This window comes from Ictalurus punctatus, chromosome 4, assembly GCF_001660625.3.
Source record: "Ictalurus punctatus breed USDA103 chromosome 4, Coco_2.0, whole genome shotgun sequence".
NCBI lineage: Eukaryota > Metazoa > Chordata > Actinopteri > Siluriformes > Ictaluridae > Ictalurus > Ictalurus punctatus.
The window spans coordinates 14560387-14584350 of record NC_071284.1 but is presented as its reverse complement, the minus strand read 5'-3'; the positions used below and the strand labels follow the sequence as shown (position 1 = coordinate 14584350).

The 23964-nt window shown below is 38.0% G+C and overlaps 1 protein-coding gene across 1 annotated transcript in view; it reads right to left on the bottom strand.

Moving 5' to 3' along the window:
- LOC124626881 (hydrocephalus-inducing protein homolog) overlaps window positions 1–23964 on the bottom strand; it is a 74823-nt gene that overhangs the window by 31333 nt on the left and 19526 nt on the right. Inside the window, exons 6-25 of the mRNA XM_053677992.1 lie at window positions 22134–22273; window positions 21916–22052; window positions 21706–21833; window positions 17128–17328; window positions 14937–15083; window positions 12982–13221; window positions 10448–10577; window positions 9597–9755; window positions 9287–9451; window positions 8767–8937; window positions 8432–8628; window positions 7539–7655; window positions 7186–7369; window positions 6774–6915; window positions 6456–6600; window positions 6144–6356; window positions 5413–5823; window positions 2408–2626; window positions 1804–1851; window positions 597–811 (exon numbers count right to left, since the gene is read on the bottom strand). Of these exons, the coding sequence (XP_053533967.1) occupies window positions 597–811; window positions 1804–1851; window positions 2408–2626; window positions 5413–5823; window positions 6144–6356; window positions 6456–6600; window positions 6774–6915; window positions 7186–7369; window positions 7539–7655; window positions 8432–8628; window positions 8767–8937; window positions 9287–9451; window positions 9597–9755; window positions 10448–10577; window positions 12982–13221; window positions 14937–15083; window positions 17128–17328; window positions 21706–21833; window positions 21916–22052; window positions 22134–22273 (3509 nt within the window). The remainder of the gene's footprint in view (window positions 1–596; window positions 812–1803; window positions 1852–2407; window positions 2627–5412; window positions 5824–6143; window positions 6357–6455; window positions 6601–6773; window positions 6916–7185; window positions 7370–7538; window positions 7656–8431; window positions 8629–8766; window positions 8938–9286; window positions 9452–9596; window positions 9756–10447; window positions 10578–12981; window positions 13222–14936; window positions 15084–17127; window positions 17329–21705; window positions 21834–21915; window positions 22053–22133; window positions 22274–23964) is intronic.

The window sequence follows — 23964 nt, the reverse complement described above, 5'->3', positions numbered from 1 at the left end:
AATCATCAAAAAACAATAGTAACAAAAGCAAAAATTATTGTACATAAGAAGTAATAATCAGGTTTACTGTAAAAAAAAAAAGTTACAATGAGTGAAATATTTTTACTCAAACAGCAAAATATCAAGAGTAATATATATATATATATATATATATATATATATATATATATATATATATATATATATATATATATATATATAAAACCATCTTCTACCGCTTACTCCTTTTCAGGGTCACGGGGAACCTGGAGCCTATCCCAGGGAGCATTGGGCACAACGCGGGGTACACCCGCCAGTCCATCGCAGGGCACACTCACATACACACTCACACACCCATTTATACACTATGGACACTTTAGACATGACAATCAGCCTACCATGCATGCCTTTGGACTGGGGGAGGAAACCGGAGTACTCTGAGGAAACCCCCGCAGCACAGGGAGAACATGCAAACTCTGCACACATGGCCCCGGCGGGACTATATATATATATATATATATATATATATATATATATATATATATATATATATATGGATAGATAGACAGATAGATAGATAGATAGATAGATAGATAGATAGATATTTAACAAAATACCTCTGGATGTGGTCTGTAAGACAATCTGTAAGAGACTTGCTGTGGTCAGTTTCAGATAAGGGGGTGCCCGTGTTCAATGGAGATGAATGAGAGTCTATGCTCTTGCTTCCTTTTTTTGCAGGAACTCGCCGCTTGTCTTTAGTGGTCCCTTTGGCTGATTCCTCTTTCACTGGGGCCTTTTTCCCTTTGCCTTTGTTCAGGGTTGTAACATCCTCCTAAGCAGGCAAAGCAAACAACCAAGTGTCTATTTCACTAATCATCAAGTCTTTTTAAAGTTAGACTAAACGTATCAATCAAATAAAGCTTCTGATGATCTCATGATGATCTCACATCTCATGATGGGTAAAAGCAAAGAGTTCTCCCAAGTCCTTCAGAACCTTATTGTTGCAAAACATATTGATGGAATCAGATACAGATATATTTCAAAACTGAATCCTCCAGTAAGCACTATTGGGGCCATTATCTGCAAGTGGAAGCAACGTCACTCCGTCTTCAACCGGCCACGCACAGGAGAACCTCGCAAGATTTCTGACCAGGGAGTCAGAAAAATAGTCAAAAGAGGCAACCAAGAGCCAATTACCACTTGGAAAGAGCTCCAGAAACACTTGGAGGCAGCAGGTGCCATCGTCACAGAGAAAACAATAGGCAATGCACTCCACTGCTCACGCTCACCTCGCAAGACTCCATTACAAAAGAAAAGGCATGTTGAAACTAATTTAAAGTTTGCTACAACTCATTTGGACAAGCCTATGAAATACTGGGAGAGTTGTAGTCTGGTCAGATGAGAGAAAAATTAAACTTTTTGGCTGTCATACTACACACCGTATTTGGAGAAGAAATGCCGGTGCACATCAACCTTAAAACCCTATACCAACAGTGAAGTTTGGAGGTGGAAGCATCATGGTGTGGGGCTGTTTTTCATCACATGGTACTGGCAGACTTCATATAATTGAAGGAACAATGAATAGAGCCCTTTCCCTGATGATTCTTGAGAAGAATCTGCTGCCATGCACCAGAATGATGAAGATGAGACGTGGGTGGACCTTCCAGCAGGACAACGATCCAAAGCATACAGCAAAGGAAACTCTCAATTGGTTTCAGAGAAAAAAAATCAAGGTGTTAGAATGGCCCAGTCAATCACCTGACTTGAATCCAATTAAACAAGATTTAAAGACAAAATATTTAGAAGAATCGGTCAAAATCACACCTGAATACTGCAGCCGATTAATTTCTTCATACAGGAAGCATCTTGAAGCTGTGATTACAAACAAAGGCTTCTCTACTAAGTTTTAAATAAATTTCAGATAGCGTGTTCAATACTTTTTTTCCTGTGTCATTCCACTTTATTACACATAACTTAATTTATGGACTTTAATGTTGTGAATTCTTTATATCCCCGGATTTCTTGAGTTAATACCAACTTCTGGTGAAAATGTCATGTGAATAGCCCATTGGAAATATATTTACTGAAAAAAATGTTGACGTGTCCAATACTTATTTCCCCACTGTATATGAGCTCACAGATGCCCATGATTGGCTAGTGTTGCTGATATTGACAAGTAAGAGACAGTATAACATTACTTCAAAACCCAGACAGCACAGCCAATTTTGCTCCCTTGCACCAGTGAATGTGGAATCAAGATTTGAACTTGCAAGATTTGATCTCCAAACAATAGGGCAAGCATTTTATGTTCCACCATTAGGGAGTCCCATTATGTATTAGAGAATTTACATTCTCTAATGTAAATTCTTTCTTTCTTTCTTTCTTTCTTTTTAAAAAAAATATTGCTCAATGAAAAGTATCCACAGACCTTTGCAGACACTGTGGGGCTTAGGGCTTCTGTCTCCAAGTCAATCTCCCGCTTCTCCTCAGCTGAGTCTTCCAGAGATGAGGGCATTAAGAAGGTGAAGCAGCCAGGAGTAAGATGAAAGCTGGACACCACTCTCCTTTTGGGGTATGGGACTATTGAGAACAGCATGGGAGGAGGAATAGGTGGACCTGCGGGTCCAAGCCCTAACCCATCCAAAACCTAGGGACAACATCGGAGGGTGAGTAAAACATCAGTTCTGGGATGTGCATTTATTACCTTATACAGTCATGTCAAAAAATAAGCACACCCTATGACATATTTGGACAAGCAAACATTTGATCCTCTTTGAAACAGTACCTATTAATAAAGTTGATACACTATCAAATGACACATAAAATTACATTTTGTAGTAATTTTCACAATTTAAATGAATAAAAAATTACATGGAAAATAAGCACATCCCTACATTTATCACACCTTCAAATCCATAAAATTAGAATCAGGTGTTCAAGTGATTAGAACCTGCTTAGGGAGTGTAGGTGGAACCTGTCTTATTTATACCCCTCTTACATCTAGTGTCTGGTCTTCCCTTTGCTATAGAGGTGTGTGGTGTCATCACTGAAAGGGACATAATCTACAAATGGCACAGATTTCAAACAACTTCCAATTTGACCAGGACTGCCCATCCCAGCAAATTCAGCCCAAGAGTAGACCGTCTGATTCAAAAAGAAGTCACCAAGAACCCCACCACAGGATCTGCCACCAAGTGTTGCAACTGTTGGTGACAAAGGGCATGCTTCTACAATCAGAAAGAGGATGCACAATTTTGCCAGAAAAAAGCATTTTGCAACACTACAGTTTACCAATGAGCATATAGGTGTAGAGAGGTGGAAAATAGTGTCGTTATTTAAGTTGATTCAGTCCTCGAATAAGTTCTTAAATAGAGTTGAAGGGTTGGCTATATTATGAGTGATGCGATATTACCTGTGTATTTAGGGAGTGGATGTAAAAAAAGGTCAGTTTGATTTGTTGTGTTACTGGGCCAATCAGGAGTGAGCGTCAGGTCACGGGATGAGAGAGAGAAGAGAGAAGAGCATGCGTATGGAAGGAGTGTGGATTCGCTAGCTGCGTTTTTTTGACTCACTGCAAGTTAAGTAGTCAACCAGAGCGCTGTATGTGACTTTAGTGGTGGAATAAGCTATCTGTGGAGAGTATAACCTCGGAAAGACGTTATATTAACATGGAAAGACTATAATAGCTAAGAGCTAGCTGTTAAGACTTGAATGCTAGGGCACATGTGACCTTTGCTAATAAGTTAGCGAACAGCTGACTGGATGGGCAGAGACTGTTTGTCACTGAGAAAGGAGCTGTGGACTTTCTTCTATCTTGCAATGACCCTGCATGAGTGTGACCACGTTATTTACCAAAAGGTATAATTTCTTTGTTTTTGCCCTTGTGGTGAAGCAGCCATTTGGTTTGAGGCTTCTACGTATGCCAGCTACATTCAGGCCTGCAACGAGGAACTGGGTACCAGTAGTTTGTTTGTTTTATGGGGTAATGCCGGCTTTTTTTGGTTAATCTGGGTGAATAGCCTATATCTTTTGAGTGTTGTGCACACATTTTTCTGTTGCTGTGACTGTGACATTTGAAACTTCTTAAGGGATTCTGTGAACTGAATATAATGTAAAATTGAAGCTGAAAGTCTAATGACTCAACTTTTATGTTAAATACTTTATGACTATAATAGTAAAAATTGAAAGGTTTAAACATTTGTTTGCTTATTGACTTTACATCTACACTTAAGTTGTCTACACTTTAAGTTAGTCTATTTTCCTAAGATCATAGATAGTTGATCAGTGATGAGAGATATTATCATGGTATGATGGGATATAGTGGGCATTTCATAAAGAGTATATTTACTAATTGGATAATTCTGGAATGCATGTGGAACCCAAGGCATTAGCCAAGTAACATAAAACACAAAGAAGAGTAAGTATTTAGTATTTCTCTTGATAAATAGAAAAGAACTCAGGGTAGCTCCCTCAAGTAAAAGGTATTACACCAAAGGGGCGCTACATATGCAAAGACAAGGCCTTTTGGAATAATGTGCTCTGGACATAAGATTTGTTTGGCCAAAGACTTGTTTGGCCACAGTAACAGCAGACATGGTTGGCACAGACCAAAGACAGCTTTTCAGGAGAAGCATCTCATACCAACTGTAAAGCACACTGGTGGAAATGTTATGGTATGGGGTTGCTTCGCTGCATCAGAGACTGGACAGCTTTGATTTGGTTCTTTTGTATGAATTCTGCATCATATCAAAGAGTGCTTGTAGATAATGTGAGGCCATCTGTCTAAAAGTTGAAGTTGAACCGAAAGTGGACCTTCCAACAGGATAATGATCCTAAGCACACTAGCAAATCCATCAAGGAATGGCTCAAAAAGAAAAAAAATGGAGGGTTATGGAATGGCCTAGAGAGAGCCTGGATTTGAATCACATTTAAATGTTGTGGGGGGATTTGAAACGGGCAGTACATGCAAGAAAACTCTCAAACATCTTGCAACTAAAAGAATATTACATGGAAGAGAGGTCAAAAATTCCAGCAAGCCTGGTGGACAATTATGTAAAATGCCTACAAGACCATATGTCTGCTAAACGGAGCAATACTGGCTTCTGAGGCCAAGGATGTACTTACTTTTTCCACATACATCTATTGATATTTCTGTTGAATAACTGAAATATCTGTTTCCTTATGGTTTTGTTCAAGTATGTCAACTTCATTAATATGCATATTTCAAAGATGATCAAACGTTTGTCCAAATATATCAAAAAAGCCATGGATTTCTATGGGGTGTACTTATTTTTTCACAACTGTATGTCGCTTTTTAATTTTTATTGATTATTATTAGTATTTTTTACAAAGCTGCACAGAATGAGAATATAGACCAACTGGAGTTTATCAGGCTTTACTGAGGGCTTAGACACTTATTTCAGTTTGCAGTACCTCATCACGTGATGGAAGCTTCATGCTGTCTAGAAGCTTGTCTATGCTTGCCTCCTCTTTTTTGCTGATAGAAATGTAGGTGTGGGGGATGAACTCTATTGCCAGGTCATTCTCTGAGCCCTCTGTGCCATTGGGCAACAGGTGAGTCTGGCTGGGGGTTGGAGACAACAGCTTAGGCTCAGCAGTGTCCATTTTCATCCTCTCCTTCTCCCGCTCCTTTTTGGCCCTCTTGCTGGGTAGCTTATGATGTTCTGAGGCTTCCTCAGGCCCCTGGTGCTGATCCTCTGAAGGAAGAGAATTCAGCAGGAGGCCCTGAGTCCTATCCCAGTTCTGCAGCATGTGCTGGATCAGTGGTTGGCTCTGCTCGTATAGCTGGAAGCTGGAAAACAACTGCCTTTCGGCCTCGGTTATCTGGTAACATCAGACCCAAAGAAATGCTGGAATTAGGCCAAGAGTATATGAGCTTTATCTAAAATGTTGCAAACTAAGTAGGGTTAAGCTCTCCTTTTTATTGTAAGGTAAGAAAAGATATTAGGCTTGGATTTACCCAGTTTCAGCTAAAGCACCTCACATGCCTTTATAAGATATCTACTTTATGACTTTACATTTACATTTATTAATTTAGCAGACGCTTTTATCCAAAGTGACTTACAAATGAGAAAATACAAGCAAATACAAACAAACAGTTAACTTTAACAGTTAGTATTGATTTAGCACTGGCTCAAACTGACCAGTTCATTCTCCAGTTCATCCAGTGGCAGTAAAGAATTATCATGGCCAGTTGGCTTGCTGTCTTTGCCATCTTTGGCTTTCTTTTTGCCTCCTTCATCAAGTTCTCCGGTCCCCTCTAAAAGTGAATCTTTGGCTTCTGTGCAGGAAGACATCTTTCTACCCCCTTTAGGCTGCTTTCCCAGTCCAGTGTCAGAGTGGAGTTCTACAACAGGCTATAGTAGGAAGCATATCAAATCAAAATAATCTTTTTTTTCTTGCAATAGCATGTTTTTTTGTTTTGTTTTGTTTTTTAAACTACCAGTGTCTCTGACCTGGGCAACTCTCAAGTGACTTCTCCTTTCTGTTAAATCCTCTGTAAGTATTTCCTTTTTTCCCTTCTTGTATTTTTTCTTCAACTCCTCCTCCTCTCTGAGCTTCTCCTCCTGATGCCTCATCTCCTGCTCACTCTCTTGCTTGCTATAATCCATAATCAAGTTTAATTTGATACCATTATTATTACTTTAAAATCAGCAGCCTGGTTTCCCAGATTCAGTTATAAACTTAAAACCATGTGATAAAAATATACAATGTATATATATATTTTTATTTAATTTTATTTTTAGTAAAACTTCCATGGAGCTGAAGATTACCTGTACATATGTTCCTTCAGCATCTCCAAGTGCTCAAGGTCTGCATATGCTTTCTTTTCCTCACAAAGGGCATCATACTCATCCTCATCCATCTCCCGCACATGCAGCTTTTCTCTTTCAGTCTGTTCCCTTTGTAAGGCCTCTGATCACATGCAAACAAGTTTTGTTAATTACACTCGTTAAATAGATTTACTGCTCTATTAATCTGTCTAATTCTGTGCATGAATGTGCTCATTTAAATAAATGCTACTAAGGTAATATGTACCCTATAGATATGTTTTTTATTCAATAGTTTAATACACTCCTCTCTTTTCACAGTATTTCCTATTTTCCCTTTAACTTCCTTCTCTCTTATTTCCACCCTCTCAATATCTTCTTTTCTCCTGTTCCCTTTTTTTCCTTCCACCATCACCTGTCATCTCCAGTTGAGCTCTCTCTCTGGATCTGAATTCAAAGTAGCTGTCGGTGAGGTTGATAACATAGATGTGCTGGCGGTTGTTGAAAGCTTTGAAGATGACATGGAGCACAGTGCTTGGAAAGCTGCAGTACATTGTTTCCAAGCCATCAATCACGACGCCTCGGTCACAGTCGCTAAGCTACAGCACAATGGAAATGCATAACTGACATACATCAAAGCAAGGAAGCATTTTGTGCAATAATAAAGAAACATATAATTGAAAAGGAATGTTAAACACACAGTACAGTATGTTCAATAATGCAGTCAAATCATGTAGTGGTGGTCATAAACATTGTGGTGGTTCTTACCTGTAGTCTCTCTGACAGAATCTCTACCAGGAGATCATCAGGCAGTAAACTATTCATGCCTCCCAGCTCACCCACCTGACTCACATTCTCATTAGGGAGCCTGTGAGTTGGACCAGCCTGCACATAACCAATAAACTGTAATTGAACTCACCTCACATCCAATTTAATTCACACAAAAACTGTATATAAATTACATTATTAAAGGAAAGTAGCATTCTTCTTGAGATGAATATAGCAGGCATATCATTATAGAGTCCAGTCTAGCATAATCCTGTGTATAAAAATATTTTACATATGACAATATTTTTACTTATTCAGTACAATATGTTACTATATAATACAGTGTGTTGGAAATATGTTACAATCCAATTAGTTAAAATATAAATACTACACACTTCTTTTTTGACTGATTGCAAGAAATAATCTAATAAAGGCCTTCATAAAGCAGTGCAACTGAGTTATGGGAGAGACAAATGTAGGCTAATTTACAATGTGCTAATTTATATTTTTGACCACAATAACATCCAAATTAAATGTAATTTGTTACGTTTATTAGCAAAGAGTTTATAATACTTTAAAAATAATGCTGGCTAATGTTAATATTCTTTGTCTGACAAGATAAAAAGGGAAAGTGGTGTGGGGGACATGTGAAAGGAGAGAAACACAACTCTCAAAGAAATTTGAGATTGTTTATCATTAATAATATTAATAAAGTGTCTAATGTGTTAAAGACAAAGAATTAATTTATGATTCCATGTCCAATGGTATTCCCAACACATTAAATCAGTGAAGTTATTCAATAAACTTTGAGTTTAGTGCAGATGTTCAAATTGGTGAGGTTTTTATAGAGATGTATACATTATGTATTTGAAAAACTGTTTGAAGATGATTACCACTGTAGCAGTGGGATTAGAGTCATCATTTTTCTTTGCTCCCACAGAGCTGGTCTTATTGTTTGTTGAGATAGTGGATGTGGGGTCTTTGGAGTCAGTGTCCTGAATACTCTCAGAAGTGTGCTTGGCTAATGCCTCAACACTGAGAATGCCTTCAGCCTGACAAGCCGCAGTCATCACATTTAACACAGCTGGGGCTAAAAACACACAGACACAGAAATTTAATCTATCCACAAAATTAAAGTTGCTAAATTTACTTTAGTTTTAAACTAATAAATTTACAAATAGAAGGTGGAAAAAAAGGTAGAAAATAAACCAGGACCACGTATATTCACCAGTATGTTCTGCTGTGCCTGGCACAGACTCAATGGTGGCTCCAAACAGCTCTCTGGCCTGCTTGCTTGCAGTGCTGGTTCCAGATGACACAGCCTCTTGCACTACTGAGTCTATGTTCAAACACGCAGCACTGTAGTACCGTGCCAAGCTCACAGCCAAAGCAGTCTTACCTACAGGCACACACAATCATCTTACCAGTGGCAAAGGCAAAACAAAGGACCATGGATCCACTCTATAGACTTGCAGGCATGAACTTACATTATACTGCAAGAGTTGTATATTAATAAAATGAGGTACAAAAACCTTTGAACCAACATATCACATTACTCACTTAGATTAAAATATACTATATTATATCTAATTTACTTATGTACTATTAATGCTATCTCTGTAAAGGCCCAAATTTAAAATTAAATGTGCTAAGTATGCTGCTTTCTCTAAAATTGGAGTAGTGACATTATTACAAAATAGCATGATGTGTTATTATTTAACCAAGCGGTTCAGAGATTCTCAGCCTACCTGAGAGTGGAGCACCATGCACTACAATGGCAATGCCTTTGCAGTTGTGAACAGCTTGGCCTGCTGGTGACAAATCAATGCCCATGTAGTGAGCAATGGCTCTAGACACAGGGTTCACCTCCAGATCACCCACCCTGCTGGTCCTGATGTTGTCTTTGACCACATCTGTAAGGATAACACAGTGCCATCTTTATTCACTGTCAATTTGATTAATGTACCTGATCTTGTCAAACTTTTTTAAATACTCCAGTATTGAGCATTAAGTTATGAAAAGTACTGAACATTTTCCATTAACTCAGTGCAAGCATACCTGCACCAGTGGATGCCCGATATTGGGACAGTACAGATGTGGCATCTGCCTCACCCACGTCCAGAGGGCACTCTCCAGCTGGAGCATTTGATAAGTTATCCTCTTGCCCTGCAAACTTCTCCTTGGCATCGGAAGACTCGACATCTTTACGGGAGTCAGCTAAAGCACAAGGGATATGTGGATGTTGCCCAGGTTTGGAGCAACCTTGAACATTTTTTTCAGAAAGAACAATCCCTTTTTTTTATACAGCATGATATATAGTATACAATCTCTGCCTGAGTTTGTTCATAAATCTAGCCTCTGTCAGCATGAGTCAGCAATATATTACAAGTGGGTTTTATACAGTTTATCAGTACACCAAGGTGGGAATCCAGTTAATTATAAAATTATAAAATTTCTACTGAATATACCAGCTGTTACATATGTGATTTGAAAACCCACATAAATTCAGTGTATCAAAGTTAAAGGTGAACCAATTTATTTCACAAATCAATGTTACTATGAGGACTGACTGCACAGCTACATGTAACTCTTTGACTAAAACCCAATCTTAAATTTCAGTATGTATTTTTGGCCAGTGCATATGTAATCTGTGCATATTGGTGCTTTCACTGGTGAAACAAAAAATAATAAATGTATTGCATAGTACTACGCGGGATCAAAGATAAATGCAACAAAGCATGTTCAAAATTGTGCAGCTGTCTCAAAATAAATCACAGACACTATAACTACTAAGATGTGATTTGGGTGAAACAAAATTATGCAAATAAAACCATGCTAATTTGGTCTCAAACATTGTTTGCCTTATTTTGTGTAGTATCCTTTAATTTAAATGAAAGAGGATATAATACCTGGCTCAGGTTTCCTAAACCTATGCTCTTGGTAGTAGTCCAGGAGTTCAGCAGGCAAAGGCTCGCCAGGGGCTCGAGGGGGTAGCAGCAATATATTATGTGCATCATATCCTTTTATCAACCGCAGGATCTGGGGAGATGGATGGATTATATAACAAAGAAAAGGTCTGAAAAGAGCCGACTGGTTCAATAAACTGACATGGTCAATCCAGCTACAGATCATGTGGTTTATGAGGAAATATTTTACGATGACAACATTATGGACATTGTAGAAATGAAAGCTTTGGTGTTGCCCAACCAGATGGCGTAAACACATTTGTTAGCTGAACAATGTTAGCTAAATAAATGAATAAATTACAGGCAACTCCTCAGTAAGAACATGACCTAGCCAAGCTACAGTGGGGGAAATAAGTTTTGGACACATCAACATATATTTCCAATGAGGCTATTCACATGAAATTTTCACCAGACATCAGTATTAACTTAAGAAATCTGGAAATATAAAGAATTCACAACATTAAAGTCCATAAATAAAGTTATGTGTAATAAAGTGGAATCACAGGAAAAAGTATTGAACATGCTAACTGAAATTTACTTAATACTTAGTGGAGAAGCCTTTGTTCTTTGTTCAGAAACCTTAAAGACACTTCCTGTATGAAGAAATTAATTGGCCGCAATATTCAGGTGTGATTTTGGCCCATTCTTTTGTCTTTAAATCTTGTTCAATTGAATTCAAGTCAGGTGATTGACTGGGCCATTCTAACACCTTGATTATTTTTCTCTGAAACCAATTGAGAGTTTGCTGTATGCTTTGGATCGTTGTCCAGCTCGAAGGTCCACCCATGTCTCATCTTCTTCATCCTGGTGGATGGTAGCAGATTCTTCTCAAGAAACTCCCGGTAAAAGGCTCCATTCATCGTTCCTTCAATTATATGAAGTCTGCCAGTAACATGCGATGAAAAACAGCCCCACACCATGATGCTTCCACCTCCAAACTTCACTGTTGGTATAGTGTTTTAAGGGCAGTGCCATTTCTTCTCCAAACATGGTGTGTAGTATAACAGCCAAAAAGTTCAACTTTGCTCTCATCTGACCAGACTACACTCTCCCAATATGTCATAGACTTGTCCAAATGAGTTGTAGCAAACTTTAAAGAGCTTCGACATGCCTTTTCTTTAGTAATGGAGTCTTGCAAGTGAGCGTGAGCAGTGGAGTGCATTGCCTATTGTTTTCTCTTTGAAGATGGCACCTGCTGCCTCCAAGTGTGTCTGGAGCTCTTTCCGAGTGATCCTTGGCTCTTGGGATACACTTCTGACTATTCTTCTGACTCCCTGGTCAGAAATCTTGCGAGGACCTCCTGTGCGTGGCCGGTTGATGACGGAGTGATGTTGCTTCCACTTGCGGATAATGGTCCCAATGGTGCTTACTGGAGGAGTCAGAAGTTTTGAAATACGTCTGTATCCAATTCCATCAATATGTTTCGCAACAATAAGGTTCTGAAGGACTCGGGAGAGATATTTGCTTTTACCCATCATGAGATGTTTCTTGTGCGACATCTTGGAAACGAAAAGCCTTTTTATAGACCATCAAGTTACTAACCCAGTTGATATCAATTTGCACAGATAGGGGGTATAATTACTTTTGGATTTCATCTGGTTCCTTGCCTTACCTTGCCTTGGAGAACTGCTTTTCCTTATCGTGTTCAATACTTTTTTCCTGTGTCATTGCACTTTATTACACATAACTTTATTTATGGACTTGAATGTGAATTCTTTAAATTTTCAGATATCTTGAGTTAATACTGATGTCTGGTGAACATTTCATGTGAATAGCCTCTTTGGAAAAATATTTACTGAAAAAAATGTTGATGCATCCAATACTTATTCCCCCCACTGTATGTAGGTTTGTTAAAGCGATATAAGTTAAATGTTAGCTAACTAGCAAGGTAAGTCTTTTAAATTCTTAATTGGCAAGCCAACTTCACTTATTGATAGTTGGGTACTTAGCTGAGATGATATGGACATTGTAAAAACAGTGCTCCTCTGACCAATTACCCCCCTAATTATCTGTTACTGCAATGGTCTTCTGTTGGCTTGGAAAGGTGTCCGATTCAATAGTATGCAGTAAAATTTTTTTAGAAAACAAACTCTGTTAAAAATCACTATAGTTTCCTATTATTCACTATCGTTTCAATATGTTTTTGCAACCAGGAGGTGTGGCTGACATTAGAGTGGCATGTGTCACTCAGGGATCTATAATCGCTTATACATCACAATCTCAGCCAATGAGAAATATTACATAGTAAAAATGTACATATACAGTAATAGAAGTCAGTGCATAAACTCTGATAAACTGAAGATGATCTTTAATAACTTATTTAATCACTCCTTGAACTTAAACATACGAGGAGAGACCAGTTGGTATGACCAATCTTTTTTCATTCTTAAGAATTTTTAATGAGGTGCTTTAAAAGTCAATTGTTTCTTAATGCCCAGTCAAACCTGCTGTTCAAAAAGGGTATAGAGAACACTCACCCTCTCTTCCTCCAGATACTGCCTGTCAAAGTCCAGGGAGTAGAACTCAATGGGGAAAGGGCAAGGGTTGCGTACCAGGACCTCGACCTCATCTCCATTGCTGTAGGGCAGCACAGGCCCCAGCTCAATTTCTGAGGTGGAAAACTCCAGCTGTGGCTCCAATCCCTGACCCTGGGCTAACAGTAGGATCCGCTGGGTGCTCTGGGCCACTGCAATCACCAGTCTCTCTTTATACATTCTCTGCAAAGAACATACAGTCACATCCAGAATTATTGGCATGCATCAAAAGAATGAGCATAAATAATTGCATAATGTAAACATTATATACAGTTCTTAAAATTTTCCACCTACTCATGTTCATTTTCCCTTTCCTCTAACAAAAACACATAAGAACTTATTGTTAAATCTTATTTTCTCTCAAAAATATATGTAGCAATATTACACATGCAAAATACCATTGCTATTTATCACTGTGGAGAAAACCAAAGAGCTTTCAACACAGAAGACAGTAAACCTTCAGTTTTCTTCTGTTTTTTTTTTTGGTGTATATCTCATACTAAATAGTTTTAATCTTCAAACAAAATACAACATAAAACAAAGGTAACCTGAGTACCACACAATACAGTTTTTACTATTCTTTTTTTTAATTGAAGCAAAAAGACATTATCCAACACTTATCACCCATGTGAAAAACTAATTGCCCCCTTAAACTTAAAATCTGGTTGTGCCACCTCCAGTTATCAGCAGTAAATGCAACCAAATGCATCAGATAACTGGAGATCCCAGACTGATGGTAAATTTCAATTACCTTCTTCCTCATTCATTTCTGGAATTTCTTTCAACTTTGGCATAGTGTGTTACTGGGTAATACCTTTTAACCAACTTCAAGCTCTGTTGATCTGATTGAACAGGGTTTGTAGTAATCAGGCCTGGTTGCGTCTAGTCCAGCTGAACCCCATTATAAATACAGTTTCATAGATTTGGGGAATTAGTAACTATGGGGGCAGATACATTTTTACATAGGTCCAGTTGTTATTGGATAACGTTTTTGCTTCAATAAATATCTATCATTTAAAATCTGTATTTTGTGTTTACTCAGTTTGCCTTTGTTTTATCTCCAATTTAGTATGAAATTTACACAAAAACAGAAGAAATCAGGATGGGGCAAAAACTTTTTCATAGCACTGTATAATCACAGTATAATGTATAATGTATGGTGGTGGATCATTGGTGCTTTAGGGCTGTGTTGTGGCTTGTAGTGGTTCAGGGTCTCTGGTGAAGACTGATGTCATCATGAATTCCAGTAAGTACAAAGATATTTTAGCCCACGGCCAGGATGCTAATTAAATAGATAAATACCATAAACTATAACACAAATCAACATAGAAATGACTGTGGCCACAAATGCAAAAAAGAGTTAATTCTCCAGACATGTGGAAGGTGGATGGTCTGAAGCTAAAACTACCACTTCCATAAAATGAGTTTCTTTGCTCATAGAGTGAAGATTTTATTGAAAGGAATACTTTGTTCTGGTTTATCCCTCTTTGTTACTCCACAAGCCCTCTGCTGCATAATTTAAATACTACTTTGCTGTCACAGTATTTTTTTTTTTACAACCTTAGCAAAACTCTAGGCTAATTACTTATCTAAACCATAGATTAGTAGTATTTGAGTCTGCGTGTGTGCCATGCACGAGTGTGTGAGAACCCATCACTTTTTAATGCTTAGCCGTGACAAGGGGGAAAGATAAGCCCTACCAGCCTTTAAGATCTGCATTAACTCTCCAGAATCATGTTTGCATAACTCTCCAGAATCATGTTTGCAATTTGCATCATGTAGGTGTTATTGAAAAGTTTCTGAGTGCAAGTCCTGCTTCTATAATTATAGAAGCCAAATCATATGGAGAAAAAAAATTCTGGTTACTGGATCAAACACCAACAGCTAGTAATTCTTACCCCTTCAGCTGGACTGAATTTGACCTGGATGTTGACCCTGTCACCAGGATACAGCACACCACTAGATGGCAACATTTCAAAGATAAGTGAATTCAGTTTCTCTAAGCGAGCATCCTGTCTCAGGTGAAGTGGGATGTGCTTTTCAGTCTTGACACATAACCAAGAAAACAAAACATATTAATGTGGTTAGTTTTATTTATTTATATATGTCCTCTGTACTTAATTGGTACAGCATTGAAATACAGTTTTCTCAGATTTACATACAGAATTTTTCACCTGGAATTTTATAAAGGGAAACAAAGTTATTTCAAGGGAAAATGCACATCTGGAAATAAGGTTTTGCTTTTGTGTAATGTTTATCATTCCCAGTATAGCATAATATTAATGATACAAATCTTTCAGAGAGATTTTTGATTCTCATAATACAAACACACTATAAGGTGTTGGTGCATTTGTTTTACTTCACCGAGTAGTGGCGTGCACAGACATCAGCTGGTGCAGGGATGGAAGGACCAAAAAATGTATTACTTTACTTTAATCATGTTTAATTCATATTCAATTTTGTTGATGTAATAAACTTTATGTTTGTTTTATATGGACCAAAGTGCTAGCTATCATGAAATCAGATATGGATAACATAAAATTTAAAAGTATTAAAAAGTCTCATTAAATAAATAACCAATACTAATAAGCACACGAGGAGGCGTTAAACTATGTTACTGTCATTGAATGGTTTTGGATAAAAACAAATTGAACATCATTGTCAGAAATGCGGCAACAATCAAGTTATACTTTTATTAAAACTGATTAAACATAACTCTCATGCTGCCGCATTTGCTACGTTTACACTAGCATGGTAGTATACATCTAAATTTCTCATATTACCTGTGGCTCATGAAGTAACCCACGAGGCTAGCCCACCAGTGAGGCTAAAGACTAAAATTATATATATATATATATACACACATATACATATACATATGTATGTATATGTATGTATGTAAGCATATGTATGTAAGCACCACCATGCTTGACTGTAGGCAAGACACACTTGTCTTTGTACTCCTCACCTGGTTGCTACCACACCATCTGAACCAAATAAGTTTATCTTGGTGTCATCAGACCACAGGACATGGTTCCAGTAATCCATGTCCTTAGTCTGCTTGTCTTCAGCAAACTGTTTGCGAGCTTTCTTGTGCATCATCTTTAGAAGAGGCTTCCCTCTGGGACGACAGCCATGCAGACCAATTTGATGCAGTGTGCGGCGTATGGTCGGAGCACTGACAGGCTGAACCCCAACCCCTTCAACCTCTGCAGCATTGCTGGCAACACTCATACGTCTATTTCCCAAACACAACCTCTGGACATGACGCTGAGCATGTGCACTCAACTTCTTTGGTCGATTGTGGCGAGGCCTGTTCTGAGTGGAACCTGTCCTGTTAAACCGCTGTATGGTCTTGGCCACCATGCTGCAGCTCAGTGTCAGGGTCTTGGCAATCTTCTTATAGCCTAGGCCATCTTTATGTAGAGCAACAATTCTTTTTTTCAGATCCTCAGAGAGTTCTTTGCCGTGAGGTGCCATGTTCAAATTCCAGTGACCAGTATGACGGAATGTGAAAGCGATGACACCAAATTTAACACACCTGCTCCCCATTCACACCTGAGACTTTGTAACACTAACAAGTGACATGATACCGGGGAGGGAAAATGGCTAATTTGGCCCAATTTGGACATTTCCACTTAGGGGTGTACTCTCATTTGTTGCCAGCGGTTTAGACATTAATGGCTGTGTGTTGAGTTATTTTGAGTGGACAACAAATTTACACTGTTATACAAGCTGTACACTCACTACTTTACATTGTAGCAAAGTGTCATTTCTTCAGTGTTGTCACATGAAAAGATAAAATCAAATATTTACAAAAATGTGAGGGGTGTACTCACTTTTGCGAGATACTGTACACACACACACACACACACACACACACACACACACACACATATATATATATATATATATATATATATATATATATATATATATATATATATATATATATATATATATATATATAAAATCACAAATGCAGGTCTCCTCTGTGTGTGTGTGTGTGTGTGTGTGTCCAGAGCAACTTGCAGATTGTACACACGACATGTACACACTACATGAGCCATAGCCATTTTCACAAATTACCTTCACCTTCCTCTTGAGCTGCTCCTCCTCTTTAATGCTCCACTTACAGGGCACTGGCTCAGGGTTGTGCAGCTGCAATGTAGCCACTTTGCACATGCCACACTGAACACTATCAAACTGTAACATGTTAGTGGAGGCAGTCAAGGAGGGCCTCATGACCACTGCTAGTAGACGGACTTGAACTGTAGGACCTCCCAACACCTATACATCACAAAAAAGCAGGTTATTAAAGAAGTCATTATAATTAAGAATGTTAACATGCCTTATAATGCAGGAAAGAATTACAAATGTAAGATAACAAAAAGTACATGATCGGTGTTCATTTGCATTTATATTAGAAGCTAGATGACAATTCCCAACCCATTGTCAGGGCAGGCCCCCAACATTTAGTCATGTTAATAAGAAAGTGCACCCTCCGTTGAGGGATGCTACTGTGGGATCTTAAGAGAACTGTGCATAAACTAATGCCCTCAAAGAAATTAACTGAAGCAGTGTTGTAAAGAAGAGTGGGTCAGAATTTCTCTAAAACAGTGAAAGATACTGATAAACTCTTTCAATAATTTTAAGAAAATGTTACTGTTTCTAAAGGTGGTTCTGCATGTTACTGAATAATAGGGTGTACATATTTTTCCCACCTGGTTTCTGAATGTTGGTTTACTCTTTGGTAATGACTACATATTGAAGTCTGTTTTTTGGTTGTCACCTGAGGTTATTTGTCTGTTTATAGGTGGTGAGGACCACCAAACTGTTATGTAGGCACGATAAATACAGTGCATATAAAAAGTCTACACACCTGTTAAAATGGCAAGTTTTTGTGAAGTAATAAAATTTAAACTACAGAAAGATAAATCATGTCAGAACTTTTCCCACCCTCAATATGAGATTATAACATATAAAAAAGAAACATTTATAGGGAAAACAGAAAAATAAAACACTTACAATAACGTAGGTGCATAAGTGTGCACACCCCTAAACTAATACTTTATTGAAGCACCTTTTGATTTTATTACACCACTCAGTGTTTTTGGGCAAGAATCTATCAGTGTGGCACATCTTGTCTTGGCAATATTTTCCCACTCTTTCTTGCAAAAACATTCCAGATCCATCAAATTGTAAGAGTATCTTCTGTGCACAGCTTCAGGTCACCCCACAGATTTTTAGTTGGATTCAGGTCTGGGCTCTGGCTAGGCCATTCAAAAACATTGATCTTCTTTTGGTTAAGGGTGAAATTCCTTTTAATCTTCACCTTACTAGCAGACACCTGAAGGTTTTGCACTAAAATTAACAGGTATTTGTAATTCCTTATGATTCCCTCCACCTTGATAAAAGTCCCAGTTATGGCTGAAGAAAAGCAGCCCTGTATGGTGTTTTTTTTTTGGTGATCTGCTTTTTTCTGGACAAAACAAACCTTTTGGAATTGTGAAATTATTATACCTTTTGGAATTGGTCTCATGAGACTATAACACATTTTGTCACATGGTTTGGGGGGATGTAGTTCAGCTTGGATGTTTTTTGTGCTCCTCTCTTTATTATTTTTCCAACATGAAATGTACAATGCAAAATTTTAATTAAAATAAAACGGAACCAAAGAAAAAAAAGTTAAAAGTGGGTACTGACTGATAATGTTTGTGCTTGAACACAGATCTTTCACCGTTCATTTTCTGTGATCTGAAGATAATCAATCCAATACAATCTTTTATGATTTGTGAATCTTTGGATGCATTAAGCAATTTGCTACACAGCATAGAAACTTTGCATTTAGTAGCAGGATTTTTATTACCATTTCTTCTGTACTACTTAAGGAAGGACACTGATACGAATGATTCTTAGAGCGTATACAATTCCAGATATGAAGATACTTAAATAGGTTAGTCTGGGGAGTTTTATATCTTTCCCTTAAGGTTTCAAGAGACATCAGTGTGTTCTATGCATAAAGGTCTGCTATCTTCTGGAAGCCTTTCTGCATCCACAGCTTAAATTCAGAGTCTGATTTGCCTGGAATAAAGGTTGCATTATCGCAAATAGGAAATAACTGAAATTCAGGTGTTGAGCCCAACTCAGCCTGTGACCCATACCATACTAAAATCCTAGTTTTAGTAAAGGGGTTAGATGTATTCTCTTTCAGTCTCTTTAAAGAATCAGAATATAAGTCAAGACTCAAAGCTCCTGTGACTTTTCTTTCAATCAATCTGAATCAATGGAATATGAGATGGGTCAGCAAACCAAAGACATCTCTGTTTGACTGCCTTAAAATACTCTAAAAGGTTAGGAAATTGCAGCCCACCTCTTTCGTATGGCAGATAAAGAAGAGATTGGCAGAGCCTGGAGCCTCTCTTGTTTCAGATAAACTTAACAAATGCTTAACAGGAAGGGGGAGGTGTTAGAGTAACTTTAATTTCCAAATATCTAAACCCATCAGTAGAGGCTTTATAGGAATGTTGTATTGTTGGATTCAACCTGTTCACTAAGAAAAAGTATTGATGACTTTGATTGGTTAACTTTATAGCCAGAAAATGTTCAAAATGACTGATCAAATTATTAAGAGTAGGTAATGAATCTTTGAGGTTTGTTAAATTATATCATCTGCATATAACAAAATACAATGCTCTATGCCTGATATTTCAATTCCCTTTATATCTGGATGAGTTCTAATCGCAATCACCAAGGGTTTCAGGGCTAATACAAACAATACTGGTGAGCCCTGACAGGTCCCATGATGCAATGCAATTTGTTCATACAACTGTTGTTTGGCTTCACTGCTCAGGGAGTTGATATTAAAATTGTAGTTTGCATCATACTCTGTCTTGTAGTATCTGCTGTATGTAATGATTCAAAAAACACGGTGAAAGCTTCATCAATCGCCACTGGATCTGATGTCAGATTACCAGCTATTGTGTAAATATTATTTATTGCTTTAATGATTGTAATTGTTTAATCTGCCAAGCTAAAAGTCTACCTGACATCTCTCAATATTTATAAAACGTTTGCTTGAGATGAATTAAGCTGGGTTCAGCTTTTACCACAGAGAGTTATAATGCTCTTTTCAAATAAGCAGCTCCTGTTTAAGGGAACTGTATTTTGACTGATCCCTGTATACATCTTGTTCTAATTTCCTAATTCTTTTGTCTAAATTTTGTAATTCCATATTCAATTAATTGTTTAAGGACATGATATTTATTTGGAGTTAATCCAAATAATTTCATTGATGACAGCTGTAGGATAATCACTTTTGAACATGAGATTGAATGTGATTGATTCATTCTGAACACAGCCACATCCCCAGTTATAAAAGGGTGTTATAAAAGATTATTGAAGGATATCAAAGGTTATTTTAAATTTTGTCCCCCCTATTTTTCCCCAAAATGTTTCTGATTGTTTTTAAGCATTTGGGCGCTGAAGACACCAGTTGGTTAAGTTTACCCAATGGAATTTTCCCCCATTCATCCATTATGCATTTCCTCAGCTGCGCAACTGTATGAGGCCTTCGTTGCCTTATTTTGCGCTTCCTAATGCACCACACATTCTCAATCGGAGACAGGTCAGGATTGCAGGCAGGCCACGGTAGCACCCGCACTCTCAGCTTACGCAACCATGCACTTGTAATCATGTTCTCAGTCGCCATCATTTTAATCACACACCTGGACTCAATCATGAACACTGCATATATATACTCACTCAAACCCACAGTTTGCAGCAAAAGTATCCATTGTGTGTATTCTTACGTGAAGTTACCGAGCTTTATATCCCCATGAGTTGTTACTCTGGTTTTATGGTCTTTGATTCTCATGCCTTGCCTGATTTAGTCTGTTTGTATATCTGACCCTTACCTGTTTTGTGACTACAATCTTGCCTAAATGTTTTGTATTTGTTTGCCAGCTTTTCAATAAAGCATTCTAACCTGCAACTGCTGCCATCTCTGTCACCTGACCCAGGTGTACTCTTTCCTGATGATGTTCCATTATTCCTAGATGATAACACCCCATTACATATTTTCTGTATATTCAAAAGTAATTTGATGAAAACTAGGAAGAAGTCAGCACCTTCCATGGTCTCCCCAATCATTACTTTTAAACTTCATTGAAAACTGAGAGGGAAATCTGGAGCATATAGGCAAATCCCATCCTTCACCCCTCAATAGGTTTTCTTCTTGAAGAATGGTTCAATATCCCACCGGAAACTATGCAGGTCTATGATGGCATTCGAAGAAATCTTAAGGCTCTTCTGGAATCTCAGAGCTTAACAGGTCCTTCATACTGATATATTGTTACATTTTTTTCCTGGCATACATATACTGTACCTACCTGAAGTTTTTAAAAAAAAACAAAAAACAAAACACCATGAGCTAAATGCTAAGACTTCCAGGATTATATTCTTCCAGTTTCATCAGTGCTATTGCACAGCAGGAAAATCTAGAACTGAGTATTCCATCATAAGCATAAGCACCTCACTAATAACATTCATGATACACTTGATTTTGTGTATTGCAATGAAGTCATGGCAAGTAAACCCCTTGAAATCAATGGCTTACGTCTGTTCACCACTACATATCAATGCCTTTAAACACTATGACAAACCTACCTGTATAGGCAAGACAGTGCTCATCTCTGCAAGCTCTAGATTTGCACCTCGTGAATCAAACGTCACCTCAAATGTCTCTGTCTCACAGCAGGGCAGGTTCTTCACCCTGTTCAGCTCTGTGCTAAATCCTGGAAAAGACATGAACCCACTTCTGTATGCATTGTTCTGTAAAGACAGTACACCCATAAGCTAGAAGTTGCATGAACCAACCTGTGCCTGCCAGAGAATGTCGTTCAGCTCTGAAGGTCACTGGGAGAAGACCAGTGTTTGTCACTTTGACAATGCGAGTAGATACAGTGCCGTGAATCACATAACCAAAGTCCAGAATGTACTCAGGCAAAATAAACCTGTCAGGATGGTATATTACAAATGCATGTTTCCCTTTAATAAAAGCAAGGATCTTTAATAATTTTATTATGTGATGGTACCTGCTGAGCTTTTTGCGCCACATGCTAGAAATGGATCCAGGTGTTTCACTTTGCACAGAGTCTCTTAGGGATTTTTCAGTGGCTATAGAATTTTCCTTGACTAGGAGCCTCTCAACTTCCATCTGCAGCAGAGCATCATACTGCACACATACACACAAACATAAACAGTCATGGGGAAAAGAGAGTACACTGTCCTTCAATTCTGTGTTTTTATTTATCAGTGCCTAAATAACAATTGTGCGGTCCTCATCAACTTCTATATACAAACAAATAACTTTTAGCAGTTTGGTGTTCTGGAGCACTTAGGTGTGTGTGTCTCTCCATCATTCCAAGAAGAAAGGACATCAGCCATGACCTCAAAGAAGCATTTGTTGCTATTCATCAAACTGGGAAGGATTATAAGGCCATCTCCAAACAATTTAAAATTCTCCATTCTATAGTGAGAAGGACTGTTTACAAATGGATCATTTTCAAGACAGTTGCCAGGAGTGAAATCTTCCCAGGAGTGGGCATCCCAAAATTGCATCTGAACAAGCCACAAGTTTGGAACACTATCCTTGGGACCGATGACACCAAAGTGCAGATGTTTTGTCATCATGCACAGCACCATGTTTGGTGAAAACCAAACACAGCATATCACCACAAACATCATGCCAACTGTCAAGCATACTGGTGGAGGGGTGATGATTTAGGCTTGTTCTGCAGCCACAGGTCCTAGGAAATTTGCAGTCATTGGCTATTTTCACATTCACATAAAATTCCATTTAATTCACACATATATTCGGGTTGCAGCCATATTCTGAAGATGTTGTTTATATGCATAGAGGTATCAAAATAATCCTGTATACATGGTTCTTGTAAGCATGCCTGAGTTGCCATTCCTAAAAACCTAGCCTACAGATAAGCATTTGTTAGCACCCACAAGTCCTTGCGGACTGAGCATGCGCATATATCTCCTTTCAGTGGATTTTCTGAATAAGGTGTTTACGTGCAACAAATTTCCAAAACTTAAAACAGGCATATTCCAGGGGTGGGAATCAGAATTTGGGGAATCAGAATATTGTCTTAATATGAATCGGGCAATCGGATCGCAGTGTTTACATGACTCAATACTAATTACGGTATTGTCAAATTCTGATTAATATTGGAATATCGATGTGCATGTAAACATAGTCAATCATCCCAAGGACACCATCAAATTGACATCTGAATGGCTAAAGAAGAAAAAAAATCAATGTGTTGGAATGGCCAAGTCAAAGTCTAGACCTCAATCTCATTGAGATGCTAAAGTGGGATCTTAAGAGAGCTGTGCATAAACAAATGCCCTCAAACATCAACGAACTTAAGCAATGCTGTAAAGAACAGTGGACCAGAACAATGTAAGTGACTGATAAACTCCTACAGAAAACATTTATTTCAGCGTACTCTTGCTAAAGGTGGTTTTGTGTGTTTGTCACTTGATTTTTTATTTTATTTTTTTTAAATAGAGGGTGGTGAGGAATACGCAATTGTTATTTAGGCTCTGGTAAATTTTTAAAAAATTATTGAAGGAGGGTGTATTTTTGTTTTCCCATAACTGTGCAAACTGAGTAGACAAATACAGAAAAGAAAGCTGTATATACACTCATTGTCCATTTTATTAGGAACATCTGAATATTCATGTTATTATCCAATTAATCAAAAATGTGGCAGTGCATAAAATAATGCAGATACAGTACATGTCAAGCTTCAGTCAAGGCTAAATGAAAAAACCTCCCCTGGTCCTTTTCCAATCTTCAACTTCCTACCATCAGTGGGTCTGTGCCCACTGTAGCCTCAGATTACTGTTCTT